Source organism: Podarcis melisellensis, assembly GCF_964234715.1.
Source record: "Podarcis melisellensis genome assembly, chromosome: 16".
In the NCBI taxonomy this organism is placed as follows: domain Eukaryota; kingdom Metazoa; phylum Chordata; class Lepidosauria; order Squamata; family Lacertidae; genus Podarcis; species Podarcis melisellensis.
In genome coordinates this window covers 17,220,488-17,244,268 of record NC_138533.1, presented here as the reverse complement: position 1 = coordinate 17,244,268, position 23,781 = coordinate 17,220,488, and the positions used below count along the sequence as shown (strand labels likewise).

Genomic DNA, 23,781 nt, shown 5'->3' with positions numbered 1-23,781 from the left:
GGTTGTGGTGGTGCTGGTGGCGCTGTTTTGGGGGCACCTAAGAAACATGGACTGTGTTGTTTTAAATTGGATGGTGGTGCTGCGGGAAGTGGAAACAAAACACAGACAAAAAGCCCCCATTCACACTGGCATGATTAGCGGCAAAATATATGTTGATTAAATCTTAATTATTTGCTGTGAAGTTTTGTTTGTGTTCTGTCAGTTTCCTCCTTGTTTTACCTCCTTCGGCCCAGGTGGTGGTATTGTTGTGGAATTTCTTCCCCATCTGTGAACAAAGGTTCACAGAGGAAAATAAACATATGTGTGCACAATGACAAAATGAAAATGCAACCAGAGAATTAAAACAGGACACACAAGATGTAACAACAAAGGTAAAATGAAACATTTTTATTTTGCTCAGTAACAAAATTAAAATGCAACAACAGCGTGAAAACAGAATGCTCAAGCTAAGAAGAGCAGAGGAAATTTAAAAACCATGAAAAATCAAGTAGAATAAAAAATAAAAATGGGCCTAGCAGTTGTTGGATGGTGGTAGAACTTTAAAACTACGAGGATTGCAGCAAGCATTTTTGAGGGGGCTATTAACCCCTTCCTCCCATGCTGTAGTCCTGACCAAAATAGCTCCCCTGAAGCTACTGTTTGCACTGAAGAGAGTTGTGTGTGTTCCCACCTTCCCCTCTTAAGAGGAAGGATTTTCATTAGGACTACAGCAGGGCAGCCAAGTCTTAACTGCTTCCCTTCCACCTCCTGCAATCCCAATAGTTAAATTTGCTCACCCAGCAGGCGCTACTTAATTTTTAAAACAACAAGAACAACAGTTGTGCATGCTAAATGCAAAATATGCATTAAATGTCACGGTTGGCTTTGTCACGAGCTGTGCAGAGCTGTTGAGTTTGCGCTTGGCTTGACAGGCTCTGATGCAGGAGGAGGAAGAGGAGGAAGCACAAAGGAGGGGGCTGAATTGGTGAGAACTGGGACTGGAGGATGAGGGGAGCTCCTCTTTCTGCACTGACTTCATTTGCTTTGAAAGGGGGAGCAGGGACCTTACTGTGGAGCAAAAGCCTCGCTGGAGTCTGCGGAGAGCTTGGAGTAGCCAAGGGGTGTGTGTGTGTATGGCAGGGGTAGAACTGGACATGGCAGTGACTGAACAGGAGCCTGAACAGGAGGGTGCAGTCTTGTTGCCTTGAACCAGGTGCCACATTTGCAGATGGGAGCAGAGACACCCGCCCTGACAGAGCGCGTGCTTGCGATTCTTCATTTATTTCACACAGCACATAGTTAAGTGGCCCTCGCAATAAGCTGACAGAGCTATTTATATGCAGCGCCACTCCTGCGTGGGGACAGCCGGCTCTGAACTTCAAAGGCCATTAGCCTTTGGAACTCACTCCAGCAAGAGGCAGTGATGGCCACCAACCTAGATAACTTGGAAAAGAGGATTGGGTATATTCATGGAGGAAAAGGCTACCAATGCCTACTAGCTACTATAACTATGCTCTGTCTCCACATTCAGAGGCATTTATGCTTCTGAATACCAGTTGCTAGAAGCCATACAAGGGTGCAGGTGGCACTGTGGTCTAAACCACTGAGCCTCTTGGGCTTGCTGATCATAAGGTTGGCAGTTTGAATCCCCGTGACGGGGTGAGCTCCCGTTGCTCAGTCCCAGCTAGCAGTTCGAAAGTACACCAAAAAGTGCAAGTAGATAAATAATTACCACTCCGGAGGGAAGGTAAACAGCGTTTCCGTGCGCTGCTCTGGTTTCGCCAGAAGTGGTTTAGTCATGCTGGCCACATAACCCGGAAAAACTGTCTGCAGACAAACGCCGGCTCCCTCGGCCTGTAAAGCAAAATGAGCACCACAATCCCAGAGTCATCTGCGACTGGACTTAACTGTCAGGGGTCCTTTAGAAGCCCCAGGAGGGGAGAGGGCTCTTGTACTCTAAAAATAGGATGCTGGACTAGATGGGCCATTGGCCAGATCCAGGGGGCTTGTCTGATGTTCTTATAATATGGGCAGCCAGCTGGCACATCCAGGCTTCACGGGGCACCCAGAGTGATTAATTAAGGCATTGGAGCTATCTTGAATGGAGTATACGGCATGGGCGTCCTGGCGCCCCTTGTCACAGCAGACTTTTTTAAAGGGGCTGCTCCGTTTCCTTCCTGCCACTCCCATTCCCAGGCTGTTCTCTCTCCCGCTCCGGGAAATGGCGTGCAAATGGCCTTTTGAGGGTTGAGACTCCGCGTTAGCAATTTTGGGAGTAATGAGTAATGTAATGAGAAATCGTGTCTCTTAATTTCCCGCACAGTAAGAGTCAAGAGGGAGGGTCACGGCCCCCGGCGCAAGAGAGTGCGCTGCCTTGCTGGCTGAGGCGGCTGCCGTCCTCCGCGCGAGGTTTATGAGCGGTTAACAGGAGTTCGGCAGGCGTGTTGCTAATGGCCTTTGAAGTTCGGAGCCGGCTGTCCCTGCGCAGGAGCGGCGCTGCATATAAATAGCTCTGCCAGCTCATTGCGAGGGCCACTTTAATATTTCACTGCTCGAATACGATTTGCGAGCCGAGAGAAAGAGAGCGTTGGGAGGGATCACGGAATGAGATGAGGAATGCAGGACCCAGATGGAGAGACAGGGCTTCGTGGCGATGAGAGGCTGGGCTCTTGCATGGAAGAGAGAAATGTGGCCCACCTGGCACATCGTCATCCGGCAGGCACCTTGTGTGGCACAGCTGCTTGAGCAACTGTTCTACACACTGAGGAGCATGTGTGATTTCTCTTTCAGGTGGGGCTGTCTGGGTGGCGTCTCCTGGGTCTGCTCCTGTGCCCTGAAAGCCAGCACTGCTGGGAGGGGGAACCTGTGTCCCTGGATCAGGCCAGTCAACCACCTAGTGCAGCATCCTGTTCTTGCAGCAGCCAACAAGATGTCCCAGGGGAAGCCTAAAAACAGGATTTGAGCACAAGAGCCCTCTCCTGTCCTGTGACTTCTTGCAAGTGGGATCCAGAAGCACTGCTGCCTCCAAATGTGGAGGCAGAGCTAGCAGCCCTTGCTAGCCTTCTCCACAAATTAATCTTCTTTTCAAACAATCTAGGTTGGTGGCCATCACTGTCTCCTGCAGGAGGGAGTTCCATAGTGTAACCGCACTGCGTTAAGCACTTTCTTTTATCTGTCCTGAATTTTCCAACATTCAACTTCGTTGGATGTCCACAAGTTCTAGTGTTAACATGTGAGGGAGAGAAACCTTTTCCTTCAGCTCTCTCCATGCCATGGCTCAAGATGATAATGGGAGCTGTAGTCCAAAAACATCCGCAGGGCTCTCCTTGCAGTGTCATGTACTGGTTAAAGCAGAGATCAACCTGATGCTCACTGGGTGAATTGGGCCAGTCATTCCTTCTCTTTCTACCTCAGCCATCCTGCCTCATAGGGTTGTTGTAAGGATCACAGGTGGGAGGGGACGGACTGCAGGAGCATAGGGGGGGGGGGCGGAGAATGAAGACATGGCTTGCTCTGCTCTACTGGAGGAAAAGATGGGTGAAAGTGTCGTAAACAAATGAATAGATCCAAAATCTGCATTAAGGCCCTTCTTGGAAAGTCTGTGCAGAATGAATTATGGAAATGGAGCACATTTGCATGGATTGTGTATAGCACAAGCACTCTGTTAGCTTTCAAGGTTCAAGTTTTCAAAAATCATGGAAATGCTTTTTTAAAAAAGCCCTCCTCCAAGCTTGAGAGCTGGGGGGGGGGAGGGGCAAAATATAGAGAAAGGCACCAGGGAAGCAACCAAGTAACCTCGATAAGTACCATAGGCAGACTACACTAAAGGGATGGATGTGATAAGAACACTTAAAATATTTATCCAGGCAAGTCAGTGTGGTGTAGCAGTTAAGAGTGCTAGGTCCTGGGAGACCAGGGTTTGAATCCCCACTCAACTCACTGGGTGACCTTGAGCCAGTCGGTGGAAATGTTTGCCACCTACAGCAACTTGGAGGAAAGTTGGGATATATATGTAATAATAATAATTTAAAAATGGATTCTCCACCAAAGAATATGGAATCCCAAAACAGGTTTAAATTATGCAAAATGAATAGATTTGCATGATGTGCTCACATTTTACACACTTCTATTGTTGCATAATTCTGGGAAATAGGCAAAGGCCAAGGAGCCACACAAGGCACTGATGCGCCTTTGCACTCTGACTCCCCTCTGGCTGCTGAGATGTCAGCAGGCTTAAAGCATGTTTCTGCCAGCAATGAAGGGCTGAAAACTTGCTATTTAAAACAACAGCAGCGAAAGCTTGCCTACAGTCACATTTTGTTGTCCTCTGCACTCCTGCAGAATTGCAGCAGAAATGCAGCGCTGAAGGTAGGGATGGGCTGAGCAATGAGTTCCATCCCATTTCACAGTCTTGCTAGTCTTCAGCCATAAATCCATTCTGCTCTGTTCTGTGCAGCTTTTCTGAAAGAGCACACAGAAAATCTGCATTTAAACTGTACATATTCTTTTTTTTTAACATTACATAACCCTTTCTAAATGTGAAACAGCAAGCTTTTTCGTTCTTCTTCTCCAAAAAATGCACCATTTTATACATCTTGTACAAAATGCAAGGGGACACGGGTGGCGCTGTGGGTTAAACCACAGAGCCTAGGACTTGCCGATCAGAAGGTTGGTGGTTTGAATCCCCGTGGCAGGGCAAGCTCCCGTTGCTCGGTCCCTGGTCTTGCCAACCTAGCAGTCCGAAAGCACGTCAAAGTGCAAGTAGATAAATAGGTACCACTCCGGCCGGAAGGTAAACGGCATTTCTGTGCGCTGTTCTGGTTTGCCAGAAGCGGCTTAGTCATGCTGGCTGTACGCCGGCTCCCTCGGCCAATAAAGCGAGATGAGCGCCACAACCCCAAAGTCGGCCACGACTGGACCTAATGGTCAGGGGTCCCTTTACCTTACAAAATGCATATTTTTGGCGTTCGCTTTCTCGCATTGCAAAATCCAGAGGAAGCACGTCATGTGACTGGGAGCTGCCTTTTGATCCTGGAGCAAGCTCAGGAGCGACAGATGGAGTTGGTCCTCTGAAAAGCAGACCAAACTGATTCCTCCCCCCACCCCTTTGGTGCGCATGGGTGTGAATGCCACTTTTCTGAGGTTGCTCGTCTTTGAATTGTGCCAGGGCAAGCATCCTTTGCTGCCCCTCACCAGGCGGGCTCAGGCTTCGTTGCCCTGGTGTTGCTGGGGTCCAGGTGTGGAGGCGAGATGTTCGTGTGAACCCGCTGCCCCCTCCTGCCTTCTGCTGGCGAGAAGAGAGACCTTGCTCCTCACCTCACCCCTAGTTGCCCTCCTGCGCTTCCGCCTTCTTGCAAGTATGAACACGTCTTGTCGGATTTTCATTACCCCTCCGTTTCCCTTCTTCCTCCAGCTGTGCACTTGGAATGACTCCATCTGCTCTTTCTAATTCTCCAACAGCGGCTGGAAGGGAGAAAAGGAAGGAAAGATAGGATGGGAATAATGGAAAGGAGGGAGCTTCTAGCTAATCTCTCTCCTAAACAATGAAGGTTTGCTCAATCTTCTGCGCTTCCTGCCAAGGTGATGGGAAGCGGGAGATAGTGGGATTCAGTGGTTGCAATAAGACTGGGAGAGACCCAGGTTCCAATTATCTTCTGTTAAGGCTTATGGAAGGGCAAGCATGTCAGAGAATGCCAGCGTACAAATCTACACTACAACCACGTTTTGAATCTGTGTACAGCTCTGGTCGCATTCCCTCGAAAGGGATATTGCGGAGTTGGGAAAGGGCAACCAAAACAATTGAGGGATGGAGTGGCTCCCCTATGAGGAAAGGTCACAGCATTTGGGACTTTATTTAGTTTAGAGAAAAGGCGAGTAAGAGGCGACATGATAGAAGTTTTATACAATGCATGGCATGGAGTGAGTAGATAGAGAGTGTTCCCCTTCTCTCATAACATCGGAATTTGCGGGCATCCAATGAAGTTGAACACCAGAAGATTCGGGACAGAGAAAGGAGAGAACTTCTTTATGCAGCAAATCAACTATGGAACTCCCTGCCACAGGAGGCAGGAATGGCCACCAGCTTGGATGGCTCTGAAAGAGGATTAGACAGATTCATGGAGGAAAGGGCTATCTATGGGAACTAGCCACCAGGGCTGTGTTTTGCCTCCATGGTCAGGCAGAAATGCTTCTGATTACTAGTTGCTGGTGAGAGTGGTCAAGGCTTGCAGGTTTCCCAAAGAGGCATCTGGTTAGCTGCCATGAGAAGAAGATGCTGGACTTGATGAGCCATAGGCCTGATCAAGCAGGGCTCTTATGTTCTCTCCCAGGGCAGCCCAGGCCATATGACTTTGGGAAGTTGTTGTCTCAGCAAAGGCATAGTCTTCTGAAGCCTTAAAATGCCAGCAGGACTTGACCTTCCAGAAGCCATGCCTTCAGGCTTGGACAACATAGAAGAAGGTGCTGAGGACTTCCCCTCTTGAGTGGGGGGGCTGGCACATAATCAGATACAGAGTCCTCCTCAGACTGGCATGGATCCTGAAGCAGGGGCCTGACACCAACCCCCCCTCGTAGGTGGGCTTGGCCAGTCCCTGTCTCTCAGTCTAACCTCTCTCTCAGGGTTCTTGTGAGTATAAACTGGGGAGCAGGGAATCCCATATAGCACACTGAGATCCTTGGCGGACAGTTGGGGTATTAAAATGAGTTGGCGAGGCTCATTTGACAACAAGAAGCTGAGTCTTTAGTATCACTGGCCCAAACCAGTGGAACTCCCTGCCAGTGGAGGTTCTGCAGGCACCTTCTGTGTCAACTTTTAAATGCCAGCTAAAAACTTTTCTATTTGCCAGGCCTGTGCAAGGCAGTTCGGAATACTTCCACGGTGGTAATTAATGCTTGTTTTAACCTTTTTAATATGGTATTATGGTTTTATGGCTTTTAACGGCTATGATATATTTTTGTGACACAGTGGCATAAAATATTTTTATGCATAAAAAGATAGTAGCAAAAATAATGATAATAATTATTAACTGGCCCGGTCAGGCAGAGATTGCAGTTCTGTTCCGCGAGGTTGGGAAATGTCTTGTTTGACTTCTTAGCAGGAGGCTTTTCAGACCTGCTTGGATTTGACATGAGAGCTCCCAGGAAGTGATTGTTCAGGTTGGGGTTCAGCTATAGGCTCCAAGGGAAATGAAATGAAAAGAGGGAGACACACAGCTCGGGGGGGGGGGAGGTTTTGATCTGGAGTTTGATGTCAGCACAACCCACAGCAGCCCTAAATGCCAACAGAACAGCTGGAGATTGGGCTATTTCTGCCCTTCATCGTATTGATCCCTGTTCATGACACAGCTTGCCTTTATGCTTTCCTGTTCCTCTGTGATTAGTTTGCTTCTTACTTTGGAATTTATAGCTGATTTGTCGCGTCTTATTCTACGCCGTTGCATTGTGATTAGCTGCCTTTGAGCACAACTGGATGGAGAGGCAGGTTTTTGTAAAAAAAAGAAATGTGACTTTCCATTAGTGACCATTTTTTAAAAGTCAGGGATGGCCAATTAGCACTTGTTTTAAAGAAAATTGGGGAGTCCCCAACTGTGTGTATATGTGGGGGGCTCATTTTGAAATCTAAGCAACCACCATGGGCACTGCAAAACACCCATTTCACAGGAGAAAGCTGGTGATGCTCAGAACCTCCCCCCCATTAGGAAGGAAACACTCACACTTCCCACAAAACAAAACACAGACAAAAAAAAGCAAGCAGCACCCTCTCCCCCAAAGCAGGAACACCCACCACCACCAAACAGCCCAATACTCCATGTGGTATAGTAGCTAGAGCATCAAACTAGGCCCTGGGAGACCAGGGTTCAAATGACTCTTGACTCGGGCTGGAAGTTCAGTGGGTGACCTTGGGCCAGTCGCTGCCTCTCAGCCTAACCTACCTCACACGGTTGTTCAATGAGGAGGTGGAATGACCTTGAGGTATTTGGAGAAAAAGAAACAAGCAGGTCCCACCAGACAATGCAGTCTGGTTTATCAGACCCGGGCAGTTGATATTATCCTGGAAGCATCCTCTGAGATGGACCAGATTGGAAGGAGCTCTTTGTTTTAATGGAGGTTGGAGGTCAGCTGCCCTTAAAACTCTGTGGAAAGGTTGTACTTTATTACCCGTTCAACGTGTGTTAGTTCAGGGAGAATACAGTAATGCTATAATTTTTGGAGAGGGCTCAGCTGTCATAGGCCATATCAGGCCAGAATCAGTTATTCAGAACTCAAAGTATGAGTCAGACAATTGATGCCAATCCAGATTCATATTCCCACAAAACTGGAGGCTGTGTGTTGAATATTGAGCACATTGAGATTAATGCAATGTCCTTTCGGATACATATTTGACCCTTCTTCCTACTAATGGAACAATCTGTTTTTTTAAAAAAAAATAGACACCTGTCTCTAAGCTTTCAGGCATTCTGCCTTCCTTATTCCTTAGACTAGGGAGAACTGCACCAAGCATATTTTAGTATCTGGATTAGTTTATATAGTTCATATACAGTTTGAATAGCACATGTGCAGAGTAAGGGCAGTAGCTCAGTGCTAAGGCATCTGACTTGCACACAAAACCTTCCAAGTCCAATCTCAGCCAAGTAGGACTGGCAAAGACCCCTGTCTGAAGCCACTGAGAAGCTGCTGCCAATCAGTGTAGGTGATACTGAAGTAGATGCACCACTGGTCAGGCAGTTTCCTGTGTCCCTTTGTGCTGTTAAGTGTGTGTTGAAAGTTGAATATGCTTCCTACAGCCCTGTCCTGTTGCAGGGAGTCAGTGGCCAACCGCAGTGGGTAGGGCCACTGCAATACCTGGGTGTTAGGCACAAGGACTCACACTGGGGACTGTCATGCAAACCAGGGACCTTGCAGTATATAGCTGAGGATGTGGTCCAGCCAGGGTTTGAAATTAGCAGGGTGCCAGGGGCATTTTTCACCTAAAAATTCTCCATTTGCGAGCACCTCAAAAAAATCTGGGTGCCATTTTTTGCACCTGGCTAACACTCAAGGATTACTGAAATGTATGTGCTTTGAAGCCTCGAAGTATATGTTAAGGATAGACAGTACATTAAGGAGTTTAACAATAAGGAGCAGAGTGTTTTGATAACTGAAGTACGGTACCAATATTTTTATTGTAAGCAGCAAATTAAACATGTATTAACAATTGCTGCTAAAAATGTGATATTAACAATTTGTCACTTATGTGAATTTCATATTAGTTCATGCTTATCAAAATAATAAATAAAAAGTGTTGCTGACACCCCCACCCCACCCCAGTAGTGACTAGACATTCTGTTTTGGCGCCCACAATCCAGGTCCTAGAAGCCATTTGGCTCCTAACTTTTCTGTCCCAGTTTCTAACACTGGGTCCAGCCTCTCCTCTAGTAGAGAGTCTCTGGTAACTTATTCAGTTTGAGGACCAGGCACCTGGTTGGCCACTGTGAGAACAGGATGCTGGACTAGATGGGCCACTGGTCTGATCCAGCAAGCTCTTCTTGTGTTCTTATATTCTTAGGCCACCATTCTCTGGCTCAGAGGATGTCCCCCCTGCAGTATCCCATCTTCCACAGGCTAACAGAAGCCAAAGGCTACGAAATAAGGCGAGGACCTATTCAGTACCCAACCCATTCCTCCAGGAGGGCAGAGCCTCCCATACTCCAGGAAATTTTAGGAGCAGTGGAGGCCCTTGCACTGAGAATATTCATTGCTCAGTTTGATGCTCCTGCACTAACTCTTGATGGAAGGCAAGGATTTTGGGTACACCCAGAGCAAGTGCAGCAGGAAATCTGTTCTCCTTGGCAGCTGTTCTTGCATATATGCATAGCTATTCTCTCACCTTTTGCGATTTTCATGCTTCAGAGTATGGTCTGGGGGTGCTGCTGCTGTTCTTTGTTTGACCAGTGTCGCCTCCAATCTCTTTGATTGCACATGATGTATCCCTGTGAGAGGTGCTCTCCATGTGGCAAGCATCTCTGGTGGCCTCCTTAGCTCACGAAAGTGGGGATTTCTGACTCTAGACTGTCTGATTCAAGATGTTGTTAGACTCCTGGGTGCTGGCATCACAATCTTTCAGAAGTTGTCCCCCAATGCCAAACTCTGACAAGCAAGCCAAGCTTTTCATTAGATGGCAGAAAAACAACTTCACCCTTTAAGTCAAGGATGGGGACTCTCAGAGCTTGGAGCCAACTGTGGGACCCACGCCTCTCTGTCTGGCCCTTGGGAGTCTTCCCAGGCTGTGCCCCGTCCCCAGGCCCCCTCCTTAAGGACATAAAGAGAGCCTGGTGGATCAGGCCAGAGGCCAACCAGATGCCTGTGGGAAACTCACAAGCAGAATTTGAGCACAACTGCAACGCTCCCCTCCTGTGGTTTCCGGCAACTGGCACTCAGAAGCATTACTGGCCATTGTAACTAATAGCTGTTGATAGCCTTCTCTGCCATCAATTTGTGCAGCCCTCTTTTAAAACCATCCCAGTTGGTGGCCATCACTACCTCCTGCTGGAGCAAGTTCCGTAGTTTAACTATGTGCCGCATGAATAATCCTTCTTTGTATCTGTCCTGAACCTTCCAATATTCCGCTTTGTTGGATGTGCAAGAGTTCTAGCGTTATGAGAGAGGGAGATAAACATTTCTGTATACACCTTGGGCAAGAAATGTCTATAAAATTATGCACGTCATGGAGGAGGTGGAGTTTACCTCCCTTTCCCATTTTTCTATCTCCTTGTTACTGCAGACCCAGGGGACTCCGTGGTGACCTTTGACACTCACCCTGAGTGTGTATGTGTGTGTGCTTGGTTCCTTCCACCCATTTCAGCCTTGCAATAACCCTGTTGAATAGATTAGGCTGAGAAAGTGTTCCTGGGTCAAAATCGGCTCATGATCTTCAGGGCTGAGCAAGGTTCGAACCCACATCTCTACCTACTAGGCTGGGATTTCTCTCTAGTGCCTCTCTTACTGCTTCTCATCCTGCCTCATCCTCCCTGCTCCTCTCCCTCCTTTCCCAAGTTGAGTCATCTTGAACTTCTCAGGTTTCAGTGCATTAGGAAGAATGGTTTAGTTGCCCTTCTCGGTACTCCTTAGTTTTGGGAGCTAATAAAAACTGCAAACAGCTTTGGGTGCGTGGGCACACCAGGGATTTATGGAGTGGTATTAAGTTATTTTTTTCTCCCTCTATAATCCTCTGTATCCCCTAGTTGAGAGCTCCTGGCTTCCACGGCAGGCATGGCACATTGCACCCCTGGGCTGCTGCTGCTTCTGCTTCACAGCTCCACTGCAGGGGTTTGGTTTTTTTTGTCTGGGGTGCAAAGAGTCACTGTGTGGCTGCAAATAGTTTCTTTCTCAGATTGTCCACAACGGTAGTGATGGAATGTGGGAAGGGATGCAGGAGTATTTCCGTTCCTGACTTTTGGCTACTGCTGTGGTGCTAGGAAGACCTTTCCGACAGCAAGCACTGTTGCATGGTGGAATGGACTCCCTCGGAAGCCGGTGGGCTCTCCTTCACTGGAAGTTTTTTAAAGAGAAGTTGCATAGCCGTCTGTCAGGGATGCTGGAGCTGTGATTCCTGCATTGCAGAAGGTTGGATTGGATGGCCATTGGGGATCCCTTTCAAATCGACACAGTGTTATGTAATCTCATCTTCTGGGGAGAAATGGGGTGGTTCTTGTTTTCCTGCTATTTGATGATTTGTAAAGTGGGGGGGGGGGGGCTGAAACAGCCTTTGCCAACTTGGTGCCTTTCAGAGGTGTTTTGGACTACAACTCCCATCAGCCATCATCCTGTTCTCACAGTGGCTAGCCTGATGCCTCTGTGTAAGACAGAAGCCCACCAGCACTGTCCCAGCTTGTGCATCCCAGCAAACAGATTTCTGAGGCATCCTGCTTCCGACCCGATATAGCCTTATCCTCCATGTATTTGTGTTACCCCCTGTTTTTGAAGTTGTCCAAGTTTATGGCCATCACTGCCTCATGCAGGCGCAAGTCGCACAATTTGTGCTAGATGAAAAAGCCCTTTCTTTTGTCTGTCCTGAAGCTTCCAAAGTTCAGATGGGACTAGTATTACGTCAGAGGCAGGAAAACCTCTCTCTCTCTCTGCATACCATGCGTAATTTTATACAGTTAAACCATGCATAATTTTATACAGTTTTACACAATATCCTTTTTGAGGTGTGGTGACCAGAACTGTGCCTAGGATTCAAAGTGCGTTCGCACTATAGAGTTGTGTACCTTGGGTTAAGAACTTAATTCGTTCAGGAGGTCCGTTCTTAACCTGAAACTGTTCCTAACCTGAGGAGCCACTTTAGCTAATGGGGCCTCCCGCTGCTGCTGTGCCGCCGGAGCACGATTTCTGTTCTCATCCTGAAGCAAAGTTCTTAACCCGAGGTACTATTTCTGGGTTAGCAGAGTCTGAAACCTGAAGCGTCTGTAACCCGAGGTACCACTGTAATGGCATTATTATCTTGGCAGTTTTTAATTCTGATCTGCTTCCTAATGGTTCCTTCATTCACTGTGTTTATAGGTATTGCACGCTGGGTCGGCATCTTCTTCCAACTAGCTTTCAAACCTGATAGCTTTCAGGCCACCAGCCAGGTGAAAACGCTTGAGGAGGGGCTTGTCCACACAAAGGGCTTGTCCACACTTCCACTTGTCCTATGCCTTGAAACCGCTGAGCGGTTTTCCACTTGACCCACACTTTCCAGGCATGGGTCTGAGCGGTTTCCCCCTTGTCCTGCTCCTTTCCCAGGGAGAACCTGCTCTTTAGTGCTAAATCGGAACAAACATCAATCCAGAGAAAACCCAAATTGCCATTTGCTCTGATTGAGCACTGAAGAGCAGTTTTCTCCAGAGAGAACCAGTGGAACCAGAGGAAGTGTGGATAAGCCCTCAGTCATGGTTTACTGAACCTTGTCATGGCGCAATGTGTGAATTTTAATGGTTGTTGTTTCATTGTGTTTTTAATCTTTTGTTGGGAGCCGCCCAGAGGGGCTGGGGCAACCCAGTAAGATGGGCAGCATATGTAGTTGTTATCAGGGCAATGAGAGAGGGAGAGAGGGAGCTCATAGCAGAGCAGGGCTTGGAGCCTGGGTCTCCGCAGCCAGAATCCAGTGTATCCCCGAGGCACTTGATGGTGGCAGTAAATAAGAATATTTAAAACTTCCTCAAGCCGTGAACAGCCACACTGCCTGCCTGTTTCATATAATTAACACACACTCTCTCTCTGCTTGAGATTAATCTGAAAAGGTCAGGGACATGTCAGCGCTCACAATAGATGTTCCGATTGGCTGCTTTGATGAGAGGAGCCCATCCTTGAGGGAGGCACCCCAGCGAGCAAATGTGCCCCCCCACACTGCAGGACCTGCTCTCTCCCTTTCAGTCTCCTCCATCTAGCTCTGCCGAAGAGCCTTGAACCAAGGGCAGAAGCAAGTGGCAGCGTGATGCGAGAGGGTGTGAGAGAGACTGAAAAGCTTCTGCTACATCACGCCTGTCTTGCTAGCAGTTTGCCTGTGCCTCCTGCTTTTCACAAACAGCTCCTTTTTATAGCTGCACTCTTTTCTCTCAATAGGCGCCAAAAGATCATGGTGCCTGCCAGACACATGATGCTTTTACATGTGGAGGTAGCCAACGTGGTGCCCTGCAGATGCTGATGGCGTTAGAGAACTTGACAAAGTTTGGCTTCTGGAGTAAGGATCGTGACCTTTGCTCTGGTCACCGGTTAAAGTGTGTCTGTAGCAAAGGATGGGGGTTGAAGCTGGCATCTCTTTGCTCCGTGTTCTGTTCTAGCCGCAAGAGCAAAGTTCTGCAAAAAATGTCCTAACATGCATAACCTCGGGCTGCCAGTAAAGGCACAATAACTGCCAGCTAGACAAACAGATTTTAAAAGGGCAAGCCTGTTCTATGAAATCCTTGCAACTTCTGTGATTTTCCATTATAGTTGACAAAGGGACTCAAACGTTTGTTGTGCGTCAACTTCTGTGTAAATATTTTTCACTTTGTGCAATGCTCAGAGTACCTATGGCACAGGTGAGTAAGGTGACTCTGCTCATCTGCATATCAGAAAAATAAAGTGATGCCGCTGGTGTACCAGCAATGGCAGGGATATGCCTTGTTTCTCCAAAGCTTGGTTTGTTCCCCCTGTGTTCTCGTCTCATGCCTTTGTAGCTTAGCAAGCAGCTAGAGTGGGCTGGCCAAACAAAGCATGGTTAAGGAAGGCTGCTCATATCATCAAGCCATAATTAAAACAAACCAAGGCCTGTAAGCCAATAACGAAACCTTGGCTTCAGATTGTGGCTTCAGATTGCAGTAAGCAAACCCCATATTTAAGCCATTGGGCACAATTTGGAGCATCAGACGAACCACTGCTTTCATATACCACGCTTTAGTGTTATGTCCGTGTCAGGCTATCAAGAGGGATTCTGATCCTGAACAGGGAAGTTCTGCTGTTGCCAGCCCTTTTGTGGTAAGGGAAGTGATGGGGGAAATGTATCAGAAATTGTGGGATAATAACTGTTCAGTGTCACATTGTATAACTTCCCTGCAAACAGAATCGGAATGCAAATGTTGTCTGGATTCCTCACTGTGAATGCTCAATAAAGAGGCCGTCTGGGAGCAATCAAAGGCATGCTTGGAGTAATGGCTAGGAATTTGCGTCCCTTCTCGTTTAAGAGCAGCCCTGCTGGGCCAGAGCAATGTGGGTGCATCCAGTCCAGTATCTCATTTTCCACCACAGTGAGCACCCAGAAACCTCCAGGAGACCCAGAAGCAGTATGTAATGAAGACGGCAGCCCATCCCTCTTCGGCTCCCCCATCTGGCACTCAGAACTCGGCTGCCTCACCAAGGCCATGTTTAGTAGCTGCAGCTGAAATGAGAGCTTCCTCAGTGGAGCCCAACAAATCTGTGTCATGAACTCTTAAGGGGAGCTTCATGTGTAATTTTTTTGCTAAAAAAAGGGGGCTCCTGTACCAAATTAGCCATAGGCTGCATTGTGTAAATTAAGCCAATAGAGCCAATTTGCATATGTTTGCTTCTGTTAGTTATGGAGTCCAAATGGCTGTGCTGGCTGCGGCTGATGGGAGTAGCAGTCCATTAGGTTCACCAAGGTTGATTTCTTGGATTCTTCAAAGCTGGAGCCTTGCTGGGCCTCATCCTGCTGCGGCTCTGGAGCTGGTATTCTGCACACCCTGGGGTGGTGGTGGGGGAGCATTGCACAACAGCATCATTTGTTTCTGTGTGGAATGTGATGTGCAGCCATTATGGCTTCTTAATGGACATTGTTGTCGGGAGGCCAGCAACAATTATCGATCCTCAGTGACTGAGAAGATGCATAATTAAAGCCAGGTTTAATTGGGAAGTCTTTCTGATGTTGCTTGAGGGATGGACTTATAGTTGGATTGAACCAGCAGTGGTCTTACATTACTTGAGTATCTTTGTTGTGCAGAAACCTGATCTTAAGTACACCCTCAGACAAATGGTAAAAACTTCTCTGCCTGGGAACAGACCATCTCAGGAAGCTCTTTCTTCCATACAAACAAGCCCAGCAGCTTGGCTCCACTTCTGGGGCTCATCTCTGGGCTCCCCACCTACTTCCACTGTCATAAATGTAGGTTATTGAGGCAAGGACTTTTCAGCTGTGATCCCCAATATCCGGAACAACTTCACCTTTACTGCTGCATATATTCTAACAGTCTCTTTCAATCAGAATTGTTGCTGCTTTCTTTCATTATTCACTGATTTCTGTTTTGGACTGTAAGCTACCTTGAGTAGAACGGTGGGTTACAAATTTTGAAGAGCAGCAGCAGCAGCAACAACAACCCCTGGTTAAGACAGGAGAGTTTGGAGACTTTGTGAGAAAGGTGCACTGTGGATATTTGTGTTCGATTTTTATTTTGTTTAATAGTGAGATTTATTACCTGCCCTTCACCCAGGGGGAGTTACGCAATATAAAAATACAAGTAAACCTACAATGGAATTGAAATTAAACATAAGCAGCAGCGAAGCAATATGATACAGCCAAGAGAGCGAATCGATTAAAACCCTCACCTTACCTCACCCTTTCATAAGCCTGAGCAAAAATGTGCATCTTGACCAGCCTAAGAAATTTTTGCAGCATTGGTGCAACCTTGGACGGGAGCACATTCCGCAGTTTAGGGCCTCCGTGTTGGGTTCCGATCCAGTGCTGGAACCCCCAGGGAAGGCAGCAGAGCTGGTTGTAAGGCTGGCCATTAGAACTTAAGAAGAGCCTGGAGTCAGTCTTTCAGGTATTCGGGGTCTTTAAACACCAACATGAGCACCTTGAATTGGGCCTGGAAACAAACTGGCAACCAGTGCAGCTCTTTTAAAACAAGGATTATATGAGATCTAAACGGAACCCCGGCTAGCAATTTAGCTGTTACATTTTTGATCAGTTGAAGTTTCCAAGTTGTCTTCAAGTGCAGCCCCACAAGGAGTGGATTGCAGTAATATTTTTACCAGCTTGGGCTAATTCTTGAACTGCAGCCCTAAGCTAGATCTCACCTCAGGGAAACATGCGTCCGTTAACAGCCATGCTGGACTGCTGTGATGCACTGTATATGGGGCTGCCCTAAAAGGCTGCCCTGAAGCTTCAGCTGCTACAAAGTGGAGCTTCAGGAATTTGCTTAGGAGCTCCTCTGCCCCCCACTGGCTCAGAAGGTCGACTGCTAGCAATCCCAGCTGTTTGGCCCATTTTCTAACGATGCAGCCACTGCTTTAATAGCAGCAATGAAATGGCAAGCAGATTTTTATAAAAGATCATCAGATAAATGCTTTGGTGGGGACCGAAGGAGGGAAGGAATTGTGAGCCTGTCCTTAAAATCAGGCCCACAATTCCTTCTCTCCTTCGGTGTGCATATAAAGGTATGCACATAAAATCCCAGAACCCTGTATCCCAACTCCTCTTTGCAAACTCCAGGGCACCATTTGGAGGTTGCCCATGAATGCACACTGGCTGGCTGACCTCCCTCTTGGCTGCTGGCGACAGGCAGTTCCATTTGCCAAAGACAGATTGAGGCCACTTGGTGAGCGGGGAATGCACTCTTTCAGGACGCAAGGAAGATGGTTACGGGTTCAGAAGAGGGCCCAGGGAGTTGGGACATCTGGATGATATTTCTGGATGCCTGCCCCCTGTCAGGAAAGGAGACTGGGGGTGGGAAAAACACTCGATTTTGCAGTGCACACAAAACTTGAATCTTTCTCTGTCCCTGTATGCCCTTAAGAACATAAGAATATGGCAAGAGTCTGCTGGATCAGGCCAATGGCCCAAGACCTGCGTACAAGAGCCCTCTCCCCTCCTGTTGTTTCCAGCAACTGACATTCAGAAGCATTGCTGGCTTGGACCATGGATGTGGAGCATAGCCCTCAGGGCTATTATGTCATGTGACAAAGACACATGAGGGCAGAAGCAGCAAAGCAGGCTGGGAAGTGCTGGGCCTACACAATCATTTGGGCCTACTAAAGTTATTCAGGCCTAACTGCTAACTGTTGAGTCACTCTGACATGTGACTTAGCAGCCATTTTCTCTCTGTGTTCTCCGTAAGATTTCAGTCAGAGTCACATGTTGTGAGCAGAGTCAGTATGTAATCTCAGTCAAAGTGTTTGGAACCATGTTTATGAAGAAGTTTATTTTAACTCAGTAAAGCTCTTATTCTTTAAAACTCTGCATTATTAATTTACACTGCGCGTCATATTAGTCATCAATAGCCATCTCCTTCACAGAGTATTGGAGGTGGGAGACCCCCAACAAGGGGCAGAACTAACATCCAGTCAGCACAACACATTTGGTTAGGGTGGGCACCAAGGGATTTTTGTTTTGTTTTGTTTTGTTTTAAAGGTGAACTCAGTCATAAAGGACTTTTTAAAAAATCCCCAGAAAAGAAACTAAAACTTAACTAAATTTATATATATATTTTATTAAGAACTAAACTTTGAAAATGTAAACTTAAGAAATGAGACACAGAATAGCAAATGTTTGCTCAGGTGATATAACCAGACATATACAAAGCTACAGTCAATTTTCACGATCTTTTATCTTTCAACGGATAATGGGTTAACTCAAATTGACCAAAACAGATTAAGGTTTCTTCATCTTCGAGTGTGCTGGAGAATTAGGCGGCACTCAGCGGGTGTTATGGACTTAAATTCCTCAATAGCATCATTGTGATTAACCAATGAAGCCAATTCTTGTTCAATGTACAGAATCACAAACGCAGGGGAAAGGGGGAGGGGATGACGAGACAAGCAAATAAGGAAAAGAGGAGAGGTAAAAGAGGCCAAAAGCTAATAAAACAACCACAACGAGACTGATCAAGAAGCCAAAACAGGATATTTTCCCTGCAGAGAAAAGGACTAGTGCCAAGCTGACCAGAGACAGGGCAGATCTGGAGGGTCGAGGGTGGAATGGCTCCTCCTTCCTCCTTGATTGTGCACCACAAAAACAGCCTCTCAGCCCCACAGATATCTCTTCACAAAAGGTGATGAAAGGAGCTCTGGCAAAGGCAGAACCATGAGACAGAGGCAGATGCAAAAAGGACTGTCCTGAAAGAGAGTGTGGTGTAGTGGTTAGACCTGGGAGACCCGGATTCTAGTCTCACTTGGCCATGGGGCTCGCTGAGGGACCTCTGACCAGTCACTTCCTCTCAGCCTAGCCGACTTCACAGGGGTTGTTGCAAGGATAAAATGGAGGGTACTATGTACACTGCCTCGAGCTCTTTGGAGGATATAAGTGACATACATGTGGAGAGAAAATTTAAACACGTTACAGAGTTCCCAAAAATAGACCAGAGGCAATCGTACTTCATCCAGCAGAGCTTTTACTTGTGCTGAAGGCAAATGAGCATAATGGTCACCAAATCCATTACAATCAGAATTGGCACAGTCCATAAGAAATCCAGTTGCAGCAGAGTTATTTACTTTCAGCACAAGTAAAAGCTCTGCTGGATGAAATATTGCCTCTGGAACTCTGCTGAACTCTGCAACGTGTTTAGGTTTTTCCTCCACACGTATGACAATAAGGTGGGGTATAAATGCAATAAGTAAATAAATAAATAGAAATGCAATAAGTAAATAAATATCTGCAGAAGACACAAAATGCCTAAGGAATTACGCCAAGCTTCACACACATTCTCTGACTCTCTCCTTCCCTTCCTTTTCAGTGTGGACCTCGTCCATGCCCAAATCCACATCTCTGAGGGGAAGAGCCTTCCTGACCTGGGCCTCAAACAGGACAATGTGCGGATCAATGGATGCGCCATCCAGTGCCGAGTGACGACCGAGGACCCTTCCCGTGGGTTCCAGCCTGACACTGGCCGAATTGAGGTAGGATGAGCTCCCGCTGCTGGCTTCCATGCCCCCCCCCCAAATCCTTCTGCTTCCAATATTTTTGGCCCCTGGCCCAACCACTTCCTATGATCTATGGGATGGTTCTCTCCTACCACCCACTGGATTGTAACTGGTTAGGTTCCTGGTTTGTGTAGGCTTGTATGTTGTCTGGGGAAGCTGGGATATCAGTAAGTCTGTTTGAAGAAGTAGCTCTGTGACGTCCTGTTTACGCTGGAAATCTTAAATGGAAATGCAAGCAGGAATCTGCTTGAGTGTAAATCATCAAAACAAGGAGGGTTAGAAAATCAAGACAAACATCCCTAAAGATCCACATTGACAGCAAAGAAGAAACAGAACAGAACTGTGTTCTGTTGAGATGGCAATCTCCACCTCAGTAAGCGTGGACGGAAGACGAATTACTTGGTCTACGAGAGGCTGCATGGTCTATTCCAAATCAGTAGGAATCTACGTGAAATGTCTTGCCTGCTACCAGCTTCAATCTGGTGGACACATTTTTCCATGGTCATTGTCAGCACTGATCTGTAGCTGTAGAACAGCCTTCACCAACCTTTGCCGTAGCCATGCTTGTTGGGCTGATGGCAGTTTTAGTCTGAAACACCTGCAGGGTGCGAGGTTCGTGAATCCTGGTCTAGATATTATATGTTCATATTGTGTGTATGTGTGTTATACCTAACAAGAGGTGGCACTGTGATCTAAACCACTGAGCCTCTTGGGCTTGCTGATCAGAAGGTCGGCGGTTGGAATTCGCGCGATGGGGTGAGCTCCTGTTGCTCTTTCCCAGCTTCTGCCAACCTTGCAGTTTGAAAGCATACCAGCACAAGTAGATAAATAGGTACTGCTGCGACAGGAAGGTAAACAGCATTTTCTGTGTGCTATGGTTTCCATCACGATGTTCCATTGTGCCAGAAGCAGTTTAGTCATGCTGGCCACATGACCCGGAAAGCTGACTGTGGACAAACTCGAGCTCCCCAGAGACTTCTCCCAGATCAGCAGGCTGATCTGCCATTTTCCTTTCCACTTCCTTGTTTTCAGTTGTTTGCCTGCCATTGAAATGCATCATTCCACGATTGCTGTGTATCTGTGTGCGTCATGAACAGCAGTATTGGAGGGAAATAACATTCAGTACCTCAATAGATTATAGCATTCAAGCTCCTCTCTTTCCTGCATATGTGGAGTTGGACTGAAACAGGATTTTTCAGAGACTGAATGTGGGCATCCCACTTTTTCTCTTATGGTCTCCCTGTAAGACCAAGTAAATGATGATGTCAAAACATTGCAGATTTCCCCACCTCCCATTACATTTCATTGGCTACCATTTGCATGTGTGCGTTGAACTCATGACACAATGAATCACTGGCTCCATCTGTTTTTGTTTGTTTGTTTTGTTTTGTGTTTGTCTACTTGACCATAGTGGGACACGGGTGGCACTGTGGTCTAAACCACAGAGCCTAGGGCTTGCCGATCAGAAGGTCGGCAGTTCAAATCCCCGCGACGGGGTGAGCTCCCGTTGCTCGGTCCCTACATCTGCCAACCTAGGAGTTCGAAAGCACGTCAAAGTGTACCGCTCCGGCGGGAAGGTAAACGGCGTTTCCGTGCGCTGCTCTGGTTTGCCAGAAGCAGCTTAGTCATGCTGGCCACATGACCCGGAAGCTGTACGCCGGCTCCCTCGGCCAGTAAAGTGAGATGAGCACCACCACCCCAGAGTTGGCCACGATTGGACCTAATGGTCAGGGGTCCCTTTACCTTTTACTTGACCATAAGTGGGTAAAGAGATAAACTGGTATCTATTGATAGATCTCCAGGTGAAGGGTTTTTGTTTTCCTGCTTCCTGGTTTTTTAAAAATGTGACACCAAAATGACTTTTCATCCAACCTAAACTTGATAGCTAATCCAGAGTGGACGTTTGTGTGAGAGGATGGTGAATTCAGTTTCAGTTTTGCTGCTGAAGAACAATTTCCCGGTCTCGGAATGGGCTCTTCTTTAATTCTATCCGCACTTTTTTCACTCCTGGCTCTGGTTGGTATATATTGGGGTTCCAGTTAAAAGCAAAGTATATCTGATAAGCCTGCGCAGCCCTGCACTAGATGCTATCATGGTGGGGGGGGGGGGAAATCCAGAGAAGTAGCCATTTTAGTTTGTTGGTGGTAAAAACAACAAAGAGCCTACAGCACCTTAAAGACTAACAGACGTTATACTGTATTAAAGATTATGCCATTATACAATCAACTCAGGATTGCACTTCATGCATCTGATGAAGCGGATTCAATCATTGGAGAAGGGGTGAAGTGTTGTGAGATTGGAGACTGGCAAATGTCCCAGTGGGTAACGAGAATCAGATGCACATATGAGAGACTCCTGGCTTAACAGCTGGTACATGTGAAATAGCTATAGTGGTTTTAATAGACCACTGTCTAAGCCGGAGTCAGCAGTGTCATGCAGAAAGGCTAGTTTTATTCTAGGGTTGCGTCAACACAAATTTAGTGTCCAGATTGCAGGAAGTAATAGTATCACCCTATTCCACCTCACCTGGAACACTGTGTCCACTTAATAAAGGATATTGGCAAACCAAGGAAAATGGTTTTTGGTAGCTGAGAAAAAGGCAAATTCCATGCTAGGGATCCCCTCTTCCTCTACCTTTAAGGTGTGGATGATAGTAGCTGCTAGTTATGATGGCTTTATTGGCATTCAAGGCCTGGGTAAATCTCATTGGCTGCTGTGAGAAGCGGGATGCTGGACTAAACTTTATTCTGATCCAGCTGAGCTGTTCATACGTTCCCTCTAGCCACACCCATTTCCAGGTTCCACACCTGGAAATAGTCTTGTGAGCAAAACTATTTGTCATTTCTCGTTGTAACAAGGGAGGTTGTCTGGAAGCATTCTAAGAAAATGGAAGCACATATTTGCATTAATGGGCTTTGATATACCTCTCCCTGGGAAGATTGCAAAAAGCTATTACAGAAATGAGAACCGAGTGTCCAAATTTAGCAGTCAAAACCCCAAGGCCTTGGGGATGGCAAATGACAGAAATTGTCCCAGCTGTTCTTTCTGCTGAAATCTTGCCCAACTTATTAGCAAAGGCAGCCGCAGAAGAGTGGAATTAGATCCAAACTTCATTAAATTCATTGCTTACCAAAAAGAAAAAGAAAAAAGATCCCAGACTGTACCAAGGTGTGTTTTGTTTTGCTTTCAGAATTAATATCCTGTGTCCTTGATAATGAAAATAAATGACACCCCCTCCAGAACTTTCCAGAATTGGCTGAGAGCACTTTTAATATATCATAAATGCACTTTATACAACACTCGCATGACACTTCAGATGCACAGAGTGAAGCCATTCAAACATTTTAAAATGGAGACATGGTAGAGAAAGAAGGCAAGGCACCTTGGAATGAAGCAGCGATTCCGAGAAAGCTGCCTATGGAGCAAAATCATAATGATTTGGTCTTTAAAGGGTGGAGGGGAAGGAGCAGAGCATGGGTTCTGGAGGCTGCTGTATATAGAACAGGCTTCACCAATGTGGTGGCCCCCAGATGTTTTGTACTACAATAAAAAACTATTGAAAGGTTAAAAATAGGCGTCAGTTAACCATTGCGGAAGGATGTATTCTTAATTGCCTACATAGGCCTGGTGGAATGGAAGAGTTTTCAGCAGACATTTAAAAGTTGAAACTGAACGCACCTGCTGAATCTCTATTGGCGGAGAGTTCCGCAGGACCAGACAAATGATAATGAAGGCTCTTGTTTCTTGCTACTGTCCAATGAGCCTCGTCAACTCGAGGAATGACTCACTATGAAGAAAGGTTACAGCCTTTGGGACTTTTTAGTTCAGAGAAAAGACAAGTAAGATGTGACATGATAAAAGTTCACAAAATTATGCCCAGCATGGACAGAGAAAAGTTTTTCCTGCCTCTTTTATCATAATGCTAGAACTTGTGGACATGATGCGGGACAGATAAAAGAAAGGACTTGTTCACGCAGAGCATAGCCAAACTATAGAACCCCCACAAGAGGCAGAGATGGCCACCAACTTGGATGGCTTTAAAAGAGGATTGGACAAAATTCTGGAGAAGAGGGCTCTCGATGGCTACCATCCATGATGGTTCTGTTCTACCTCCATGCTCAAATCCTGCTTGTGAGTTTCCTACTGAGACATCTGGGTGGCCACTTTAAGAGCAGAATTGTGGCGTAAATGGGCCATTGGCCTGATCCAGCAGCCTCTTCTTGCATTCCTATGTAAAGTAGCTCTACCCCTGACCTATGGCATTTCTCAACATAGTTCTCTATGTGCAGGGATATTTTTTTCTTTTTTACAGATTTCTTTTTTCCCTTTTTCATGATTTCTCCTTTCCCAGCCCCCACAAACACTCAGACTTTCCTTGCTGTTTGGAGGAATGCAGCCCAGACACCGTGCATAACAGTGAATATAATT

At 46.7% G+C, this 23,781-nt stretch overlaps 1 protein-coding gene across 7 annotated transcripts in view; it reads left to right on the top strand.

Annotated features, from left to right (window-relative positions):
- The window catches only part of PC (pyruvate carboxylase), a 250,399-nt gene that overhangs the window by 100,754 nt on the left and 125,864 nt on the right, over positions 1 to 23,781 (top strand). For all 7 annotated transcript variants that reach the window (XM_081892242.1, XM_081892239.1, XM_081892241.1 and 4 more), the window contains one exon: positions 19,167 to 19,329. In XM_081892242.1, the coding sequence (XP_081748368.1) occupies positions 19,167 to 19,329 (163 nt within the window). The remainder of the gene's footprint in view (positions 1 to 19,166; positions 19,330 to 23,781) is intronic.